Source organism: Balaenoptera borealis (assembly GCF_965194805.1).
Source record: "Balaenoptera borealis genome assembly, chromosome: 19".
NCBI lineage: Eukaryota > Metazoa > Chordata > Mammalia > Artiodactyla > Balaenopteridae > Balaenoptera > Balaenoptera borealis.
The window spans coordinates 60,770,282-60,781,188 of NC_138878.1; the positions used below are offsets into that span (position 1 = coordinate 60,770,282).

Sequence of the window (10,907 nt, forward strand, 5' to 3'; positions counted from 1 at the left end):
ACAACTACTGAGCCTGCGCTCTAGGGCCCGTGAGCCACAACTACTGAAGCCTGCGCACCTAGAGCCCGTGCTCCACAACAAGAGAAGCCACCGCAATGAGAAGCCCGCACACCACAACAAAGAGTAGCTCCCGCTCACCGCGACTAGAGAAAAGCCCACGCGCAGCAACGAAGACCCAAGGAAGCCAAAAATAAATAAATAAATAAAATTAAAAAAAAAAAAAGAAATGTATAAATGTGCCCCCTCAACCTCTAAAGCACACACACACAGTGGCAGAAACACCGAAAACCGCTGAATAAAGGGTTCCAAAGTTGGAATAAATAAGGGCCACTTCCTCTTGCTAAGTCTGTCTTCCTAAAATGTAAGTTTAAAAAATTGATAGCATATGCTTTTTTTTTTTTTTTGCATATGCTTTTTATTACTGCTAATTTAACAAACATGTACACAGCATCTCCTGTGTGCCAGGCGCTGTTGTGTGTATTTTATTTTATTATTATTATTTTTAAAGGTGATTTTCTTTCTTTTTTAAAAATTTATTTTATTTTATTTATTTTTATTTTTGGCTGTGTTGGGTCTTCGTTGCTGCACGTGGGCTTTCTCTAGTTGCGGCGAGCGGGAGCTACTCTTCGTTGCGGTGCGCGGGCTTCTCATTGCGGTGGCTTCTCTAGTTGTGGAGCACGGGCTCTAGGCGAGTGGGCTTCAGTAGTTGTGGCACGTGGGCTCAGTAGTTGTGGCGCACGGGCTTAGTTGCTCTGCGGCATGTGGGATCTTCCCGGACCAGGGCTCGAACCCGTGTCCCCTGCATTGGCAGGCGGATTCTTAACCACTGCACCACCAGGGAAGCCCTGTTGTGTGTATTTTAAATCTCTTTACCCATTTAATGCCTGTAGCTAAAACGTCCATTTCACAGATGAGGAAGTTGAGGCTCAGAAGGGTTGAGGCCCAGAAACTCATCAGTGGGAAACCTGGAATATGTATCTTATCTCTGTGGCTCTCAAATCCATGTTCTCAGCCTCCGCGCTATGCTCGGAAGGAGGTTAGGAACCACTATGCTCAAAATCTTCACATTTTATTTATTATTTATTTTTTTTATTTATTATTATTATTTTTAAAATGTTTGGCCACACCGCGCGGCTTGCAGGATCTTAGTTCCCTGACCCGGGATCGAACCCACACCCTCGGCAGTGAAAGCGCAGAGTCCTAACCACTGGACCACCAGGGAATTCCCCAAATCTTCCCATTTTAAAGAGGGAAAACAGAGGCTCCACAGAGCGGATAGGACTTGTTTGTGTTTTGTCTGCCTCTGAAGCCTTAGGCCCTGTGCTGGGCACCCCTGGCCTTTTGGTGGAGGCTGTGACCCTGAGCTGTCTCCCTCAGAACATGTGAGGTGGGAGGAATACTGATCTGTCTTCAAGGCTCTGCAGAGGGCAGAAGGGAGGGGCTGGGTGCACAGTTGGAGTCTGGGGCGGGGATGCGGGTAGCAGACAGTGGGGACTTGGTGAGGAAGACCTCAGAGGGCCCTGCAGGGACAGTGAGTCTAGGCCAAGACCCCCAGGCCTTGAAGGTCACACCACATGTAGATCTGGCTTCCAGGAAGCTGGTGATATTGAGATTGTTGTTGTTGACACTGGGTCAACCCTCCACCCACCCGAGCCCTCTCCAGTCTCGCCTGCTGCCCAGTAATTTTGGGATGTGTGAGTCATGGGAAGAATCCAGGACAAACACACCCTGGGAGTAGGAAAAGGCCATTCCTGTTTTTCGCTGCTTAAGAGCATTGGCTGGGACCTGTGAGGTGACAGTGCCCCACGGAGTCCCCCTAGGAGCCCTGGCAAACGGGACCAGCTTGCAGGAATCCGCTAACTGCCAGACTCGGGGGAGAGACTTCAGACTTCCCAGGTCCTGCTGTGGGCCTGGATCGTGCTCCCAAGTGGTGTTTGGCTAAACTGGGGACCATTCCTCAAGAGACGGTAAGGATGGAGGGAAGGAGGGAGGGAATGATGGTGTGTGTAGGGGGCATTTCCCAATCCTGGCCTTTTATTTTTATTTAAAATTTTTTTCATTTATTCATTTTTTAATCCTGGCCTTTTAGACTCATTATTTTCAGAATCTGGGAATCAGAACTAGAATTTCAGGAGTGGAATCTTATTGCCATTGCACTGGAATCCACATCAGAATCCCAGACTCTTGGAATCTACTTGGGCAGTCTAACAGAAAAAGCCTTTGTCAAATGGTCCCGTCCACGGCCACACTCAGGTGTGTAGGAAAACAGCCCTTCCCAAACCTGCAGCTTCTGGGGAATCCACCAAACAAGCCCTTTGACTCAGCGATTCCCCTTCTTGAGAAAGATCCTTTAACTTTATTTTCACATAGAACACACACACAGAAAAGTACGCACATGAGGCTTGAGCAGTTCTGCGTATCTCCACAAGCTGAGGACACCCAGGGAACCAGCATCCGGGTTAAGAAATAGCCCGAGCCCAGCCCCAGAGTTCCCTCCGCCTGCCCTCACTCCCCATCCCCATAGAATTCTTTTGCCCATTTTTGAACTTGAGGAGAAAGGGATCATTCAGTAAATTCTCCTGTGCGTTTACCTTTCTGTCCTCAACACCATATTTATGAAGTCCATCCACATTCTCGCATGTGGTTTGTTCATTCTCACTGTTTAGAATATTCCACGATATGTTTATTCATTCTCCTGTGAGTGAATATTTGGATGGTGTCCCATCTTGGGCCACTGGGAACATTCTGGTACATGTCTTTTGGTGAGCATATGCATGCTTCTCTGGGAAGGGGAAAGTTATCATATGTCTGGCTTTAGTAGATGCTCCCCACGGTTTCCCAGGGCAGAATTTCCAGCCAGACTGGCTGATACACAAACACATGTGTGCTAAGAGCATGCACAAGGGCCCTTGTGATCGCAAGGAACTGAAGTGACCCCTCTGCTTCTCTGTGCCTCAGTTTCCCTCTTCATTCTTTTTGTTTGTTTGTTTTTAAACATTTAACACATTTTTTTTTTAAGTATTTGTTTATTTATTTATTTATGGCTGTGTTGGGTCTTCGTTTCTGCGTGAGGGCTTTCTCCAGTTGCGGCGAGCGGGGGCCACTCTTCATCGTGGGGCGCGGGCCCCTCACTATCGCGGCCTGTCTTGTTGCGGAGCACAGGCTCCAGACGCGCAGGCTTAGTAGTTGTGGCTCACGGGCCCAGCCGCTCCGCGGCACGTGGGATCCTCCCAGACCAGGGCCCGAACCTGTGTCCCCTGCATTGGCAGGCAGATTCTCAACCACTGCGCCACCAAGGAAGCCCTTTGTTTGTATTTTTAATGACAGTATCTTTATTGTTGATTTTCTGGCTGTAAAACAAATGCATTGTTTAAAAATATTAGAAGTTTAGTTACGTACTTTTCTCACAAAATAGTATTTCGTGCATGTATTTTCATGTTAATACATACATCATTACATACTGCGTTAAAAATAAAAATAAAATGATGGCATTTTTCAGCTTCTTCCATTAAAGGCAAAACTAACTTTTCTTTTCTTCCTTTCTTCCTTCCTCCCTCCCTCCCTCCCTCCCTCCCTTTCCTTCTTTTTTCTGTTGAAGTATAGTTAACTTACAATGTCGTTTTAGTTTCAAGTGTACAGCAAAGTGAGTCAGTTATACATACATATATATATATTCTTTTCAGATTCTCCCTCTTCATTCTTTTACTCAACTAATAAATATCAGCTAAGCACCTGCTGTGTGCCACATGCTACTCCAGGTGTCAGGGATACAGCAGAGCCCAAAGCAGGGAACAGCTGACACTCTGGAAAATGAGCATAATAATTGTACTTACCTTATAGGGTTGTTCTAAGGGGAATGCCTGGTACATGATAGAAGCTTGATAAATGTCATCTATTACCTGAATGCTTATAAAATCATAATAATGGTAATTGTTTTATCTATAGACGTACATATAGAAATATAATTTATTTGGTGTATAAAATAATAAGAAGAGAATAATGATACCCATGATGATCCTTAAATGTCCTTTAGTCTGAGGCTAGTTAATAAGCACAAAACGCCCAGCCCGTGGATTGATTTTGAAGTTATTGTGAAGAAAGGAGTGGGTGTGCCCGGATGGGGAAACAGATCTAAGACATTAAATTGAAAAGATTAAGAGACGGCACAGGGGGTGTTGAACTTTCCCATTTCTGTATAATGTATTAAAAGGGAAATACCATAGACCGACTGAGGTGCTTACACACAGAAAACTCAGATCTGAACCGGAATGAGCTGGAAAGGGCGGGGTCTCAGGGTGGGGGGAGAGGGTGTGTGTGTATCTCTGTACCAGTGGCTAACACACGGTCCAATGCTCACAACGGACTGGGCGGACTGGGCGCGGTGCTCAGCTCTTCACGCCTATTAACTTGAATTCTCGTAGCACCCTCCAAGGTGAGTATATTATTCTCATTTTGCAAATGAGGAAGCTGAGGCACAGAGAGGTTCAGTGGCTTGCCCAAGGCCACACAGTTGATGAGGGTTTGAATTTTTAAAACCTGCACACGTTTCACTCTAGTGATGAAAATAATATGAAAGCGGAGTGCCAAATTCCAAACACACACACACACACACACACACACACACACACACACACACACAATGACTTGGCCCCTTAGCATCTGCTTGGCAGGGAGGAGTGCCCCAACTTCCTCTCTGCCCTTCCTGTTGTATCAACTCCAGCTGGTGCTCTGGGCAGCGCCAGTCGGCCACAAAGAATCAGCAGAGAGCTGCAGGGTCAGGTTACTATGACATCATGGGGACATCACGGGGACCGGTCTACCATCTACCAAGTCCTTACTCTGTGCTACATGCTTTATACATATTAACTCTTCAAGGCCTCCCCAAACTGGTGAGGTAGGCTCACCTCCGTGACTCACTTCTCAGATGAGGAAACCCAGAGAGAGAAAGCCAACCGAAACTGCTCACCCAGAGTCACAGAGCCCAGTTCTGCTTAGGGTCACTGGCTGTCCTGCCTTCCGACTCTCCCGAACCTCAGATTTTTGGATGATGATGTTCTAGGGCCCAGAGTTCCAGAGTGGGACTAACACAGCTTGAAACTCAGGTCTGTTACTTGCTTAGCTGAGTCATCCTCAGTAAGTTCCTTAATTTCTCTGTGCCTCAGTTTTCTAATCTGCAGAATGGGTATAACAATGGTATGAAAATTAGAGGCTTGTAATAAGGACTAAATGATATAACATTTAAAGGGGCTTGGAGCAAGGCCTGGCACATAACACAAAGTCTCAATAGATGGTGGCTTATAGTAATAACAATAATATTAATAATAATAATAATAATAACAGTAATAATAGTTATGATTATCATTCCTCAGCACCCTCCCATGGCTCCCATTTCACGCAGAATAAAAGATAAAGAACTTACAATACCTATGTGGCCGCTGATATCTCTCTGTTTTTACCTCCCATCTACTCCACACTGGTGCCCTTGCTCTTCCTTGAACATGACCATCATGTGCCCACCTCAGGGCTTCTGCACTGGCTGTTCCCTCTGCCTGGAACTCTCTTCCCCCAGATCCCCACACAGCTCCCTCCCTCACCTCCTTTATGGCTTTGCTCAAATATCACCTTCTCAGAGAGGCCCTCCCTGACCCCTCATTTAAAATTCCAACATAGGGAATTAAAAATTCCCTGTGTGACTGTTTTTTTTTTTTTGTCGTAGCACTGATCACCTTCTAAAATACTGTGTATTTTGCTTATTTATTCCTGGACTGTCTGACTCCTCCCACCAGGATGTCAGCTCCAAAGGGAGAGAGGTTTTTGTTTGTCTTGGCCCCCGCTGTGCTTCTAGTGCCTGGAACAGCAACTGTGCTGGAAGGATGGCTGGATGAATGAATGAATGAATTATAGAGAATTCAAAATTTTATTCCTCTTGTTTTCCTAACGCTGTCATTACTTTTAAAAACTGCTCTAGTAGGATTCTAGAAATGTTCTGTTCCCCCCTCTGGGTGCCAGTGACACAGATGTGTTGGGGTGAAACTCAGTGGGTGTACCTGCATGATGTGTACACTTTGCCATCTGCATGTTTTACTATGATCTAGTTTACATTAAAAAAACCAAAGATGACAAAATTGCTTCAGAGGTACATTTTTGTTGTTGTTCCAAGATTCGAAAGTCCAAATGAGGAAGACATATTAACCTTTTCCCATCTTGATGGATATTCAGATTCCAATAGTTTAGATTCTAGAATTCCAGGTTACTAACGGGCTAGTGTTCTAACATTTTGATGCTCTAGAACTTCACTGTCCAATAAGGTAGCCACTAGCCACGTGTAGCTATTTAAATCAATTAAAATTAAATAAGATCGAAAATTTAGTTTCTCAGTCACACTGGCTGCCATTTCAAATACTCGGTAGCCACATGTGGCTGGCAGTTACTGTACTGGACAGTAGATATGGAACATTGTAATATTTTAGAATTCCAAGATGCTAGTAAGCTGATATTCTAGAATTCCAAGATGCTAATAAGCTGGGGTTCTAACACTAATATTCTAGAATTCCAGGAAGCTGATTAGCTGGGTTTCTAACACTGTAATATTCTAGAATTCCAGGAAGCTGATCAGCTGGCTTTCTAACACTGTAATATTCTAGAATTCCAGGATGCTAAGAAGTTGGGGTTCTAACACCGGAATATTTTAGAATTCCAAGATTCTTATGCGCTGGAGTTCTAACGTTGTTCTATTCTGGTTTCCAAGATGCTAATGCGCTGGGACCCCAGCCCAAGTCCCAGCCCATTAGCACCTTGGAATTCCAAGGATCTAGGATCCAGGATCGAGATGCTAGGATCCTAGCATGTAGGATTCCAAGGGCCTGAGAGTTTTTATCTCTGAGGTTTCATGCCGTTTCTCGCCCGTCCAGGTGTCTGGGGCTTGGATGGAGAACTCTTCTCTTGGCTATGAGTATGGGGATTACGGCGAGATTCCAGATCTCCCTGTGGACTGTGTTGGTGGCACCTGCGTCCCCATTGACCCCCTCCACGTGGCCCCACTCCTGCTGTATGCCGCCGTCTTCCTGGTGGGGTTGCCAGGCAATGCCATGGTGGCCTGGGTGACCTGGAAAGAGGCCCGCCGGAGGGTCGGTGCCACCTGGTTCCTCCACCTGGCCGTGGCGGACCTACTCTGCTGTTTGTCTCTCCCCATCCTAGCGGTGTCCGTCGCCCACGGGGGCCGTTGGCTGTATGGGGCCGTGGGCTGCCGGGCCCTGCCCGCCATCATCCTGCTGTCCATGTACGCCAGCGTCCTCCTCCTGGCCACTCTAAGCGCTGACCTCTGCCTGCTGGCCTTCGGGCCCACCTGGTGGGGTGCAGCTGGGAGGGCATGCAGGGTGCAGGTAGCCTGTGGGGCGTCCTGGACGCTGGCCTTGCTGCTCACCGTGCCCTCAGCCATCTACCGCCGGCTGCGTCAGGAGCATTTCCCACACCGGCTGGAGTGCGTGGTGGACTATGGTGGCTCGACCGTGGCCGAGAACTCAGTGACCGCCACCCGGTTTATTTTCGGCTTCCTGGGGCCGCTGGTGGTCGTGGCCAGCTGCCATGGTGCCCTCCTGTGCCGTGCTACCCGACACCGCTGGCCACTGGGCATGGCCGTTGTGGTAGGGTTTTTTGTCTGCTGGTCCCCCTACCACACGCTGGGGCTGGTACTCACCTTGGCTGCCCCACACTCCGTGCTCTTGGCCCGGGCCCTGCGGGCTGAACCCTTGGTCGTGGGCCTGGCCCTTGCTCACAGCTGTCTCAATCCCATGCTTTTCCTGTATTTCGGGCGGTCTCAACTCCGACAGTCTCTGGCAGCTTCATGTCGCTGGGCCCTGAAGGAGTCACAGAGCAATGATGAAAGTGTGGTCAGCAAGAAATCCACTGGCCAAGACCTGGTCTCAGAGATGGAAGTGTAAGCTAGAGGGAAATTGGTTTGTATCCTCCTATCCCACTTTACAAGACTGGCTTCAGGCATAGCTGGATCCAGGGGCTTAATGATATTGTCATTTATTCCTTGATTCATTCAACAAACATTCATTATGCCCCCTGCCATGTGCAGTGCAGATATAGGACATTTCCATCATTGCAGGAAGTTCTATTGGACAGGGCTGCTCTAGAATCTCACCTGCTCAGATCTTTTAAATCACATAGCAGTGACACCTTCACGTAGAGTCATTACTCCAGGATAGCACTTTACACATAGTTTCTCCTTTAAGGTAATTCTTACAACAACCCAGGCAGGCAGGGGGAGATGCTTCTTTTCATAAGCTGAGGCCCAGGGAGCAGAGGTCATTTGCCCAAGATCACACGCAAGGAAGTTATAGAGTTGAGGTTTGACCCCATGTTTACTTGACTCCAGTGCCCATGCTCTTGATCACCAAAATTTTCCTTCAATGCCTTGTTCAAATAATACTTCCTCCAGGAAGCTCTCCCTGATTCATCCCCCTCCCAGGGAGGAAGTAGTGTTCAGTTGTCCAAGTTTCTGGACCAAAAATTCCCAGCTAAACTGTAAATTTCCTAAGGACAACATCTGGGCCAATTTAATTTCTGTCTCTCCTCCACCCATCCCAAGCCTTAAAAAGAGACAAACTATATTTGTCTATACCCTGTTTTTTTCCAACTAGATTGTGAGCTTCCCACTGGTGGAGATCTCTTTCTTTCTTTCTTTTTTTTCTGCCCATTTTAATTTTTTAATTTTTATTTTTTTGTGGGGGGGATCTCTTTCTTGCTATCTTTTTTTTTCTTTATCTGATACAGGGACACTTAGTAGGTCCTCAACAAGACACATTTTATTTTTTGATATTTTATTCAGAACTCTCACACGTGGATTATTAAGACCAAGACTGCCTTGTAGAATGAATTATGTCCTGTGACAATTTATATAACTTCATGAAAAGTTGGGAGAAATCCTGCTGTTAATCCATTAGGGCCAGGTGCCATTTAGGAGAGTTCTTCTTTGATACATTTACAAAGAGTCTTTTCTGTTTTTTGGAATTTATTTTCCTTTCTTATTGCATCAGCCTTATTTTTTGTTAAGAAGAATCAATTTCATGAAAGCTTTCAGATGTATTTCTGTGGAATTTTCCATGGAAGTCCCTTAATCATTCAAAATAATCCTGTGGGCTTCCCCGGTGGCACAGTGGTTAAGAATCCACCTGCCAGTGCAGGAGACATGGGTTCGAGCCCTGGTCCGGGAAGATCCCACATGCTGCAGAGCACCTAAGCCTGTGCACCGCAACTACTGAGCCTGTGCTCTAGAGCCCACAAGCCATAACTACTGAGCCCGCGTGCCACAGCTACTGAAGCCCATGTGCCTAGGGCCCATGCTCTGCAACAAGAGAAGCCACCGCAATGAGAAGCCCGTGCACCACGGTGAAGAGTAGCCCCCACTCGTCCCAACTAGAGAAAAGCCCGCGCACAGCAACGAAGACCCAACACAGCCAAAATAAATAAATAAATTTATTAAAAAAAGAAAAATCCTGCTTTTTGTTTGTTGTAACTTCCCCGTTTTGTTCTCAAGTTTGTTGCTTTGTTTTTGTTTATTGTTAGCATGGATATATCGAGTTCCTTAGGTTTTCGAAGAACCAGGTCTTAATAGTTTTTCCAAGAACTAGTTTCAAGTTTGCTGCTCAATCTTAGTGTCGGTAGTTTGTGATTTTCTTCCTGATTTCATATTTGTTGTTTACTTCCTCCCATTTTCCTTTTTTTAAAAAAAACTGTAGTTCTCTTTTGTACATTTTAAGCAGATGTTAGTCAATTTCTTCCTCTTCTTTTTTTGATAATGACGCAAGAATTGACCTATGTTCAAACTGTTTCCCAAGGGTTTGATAGTTACATGCAACTTTCCACTTGACATCCCAACTCAATGAACAATAAATAACTCAATATGCTCAAAATGGAACTCTGGATTTTCTCTCTCAGCCATCCTCCTGCATCTTCCCCATCTCAGTTGATGGCAACTCCGTATTTCCAGGAGCTCAGGCCAAGAACTTTGGGGTCTTCCCTGCCGTCTCTCTCTCACATTCCATGGCCAATCTGGCAGCCAATCCTGCAGATTCTATCTTAAAATATCCATCTTCTCTGCCATCATCCTGGTCCAGCCACCTATTGCAGTAGCTTCCTCTCTGGTCCCCTTTTCTCATCTTGATTCCCTATAGTCTGTTCCTCACATGGGAGCCAGAGGATTCTGTTACAATCTAAGTCACATGGAACTCTGCCCAAGGAGCCCATCTCACTCAGATTGGAAGCCAAAGTCCTCACTTTGGTGTGTACGATCTAACCTCTTCCTCTCTCCCTACTATTCCCCTATGCTTCATCCAGTCACACAAACCTGCTTGCTGGCCCTTGAACCCTCCAAGTTTGTGGTAATCTCAGTCTTTGCCTCTGGGGCTTCCTCTACCTAGAAGGTGCCTGCCCAGGGATCCCCATGGCTTGCAGCCCCACTATTTTCAGCTCTCTGCTCAAATGCTACTTTCTGGGAGATGTCTTCTCTGACTGTCACTGGGCCAACGAGCATCACTCCTTGCCCCTTCCCTGCTTTGTTTTTCTCCGTAGAGGATGCAGTTCTGCTTGACAGTCTATGTATTTTAATCTATGTGTCTGTCTCCCCCACCAAATATGAGCTCCTTTGTTTTGTCCATTTCTGTATCCTCAGTGCCTAGAACTGATTCCAGAAATGAAGGTTGTACCTCCTTAACTGCAAAGTTATCCAAAGGTAAGAGGAGAATGACAGGAAGGATATAAAAAAAAAAAAAAAAAAAAGAAAGATCTAACATTTATGAAGCGCCTATATGTACAGTAGTGAAAAAAGTTTATGTACCTTATGTATACTTTTGCATTTATTTTTCCCAACGATCTTGAAAAGTAGGTATTATACTCGTGTT

The 10,907-nt window shown here is 46.0% G+C and overlaps 1 protein-coding gene across 1 annotated transcript; it reads left to right on the top strand.

Moving 5' to 3' along the window:
- The first annotated feature begins 1,545 nt into the window (after positions 1-1,545).
- Positions 1,546-10,813, top strand: C5AR2 (complement C5a receptor 2). The gene is made up of 2 exons (XM_082368505.1): positions 1,546-1,967; positions 6,912-10,813. Exon 2 carries the CDS (start codon positions 6,927-6,929, stop codon positions 7,938-7,940), a length of 1,014 nt encoding a protein of 337 aa, XP_082224631.1. The 5' UTR covers positions 1,546-1,967; positions 6,912-6,926; the 3' UTR covers positions 7,941-10,813.
- Positions 10,814-10,907: the final 94 nt, after the last annotated feature.

Bases quoted from the DNA above. Each gene is read 5' to 3' on its own strand.
- C5AR2 (XM_082368505.1), top strand. From the start codon at position 6,927: ATGGAGAACTCTTCTCTTGGCTATGAGTATGGGGATTACGGCGAGATT.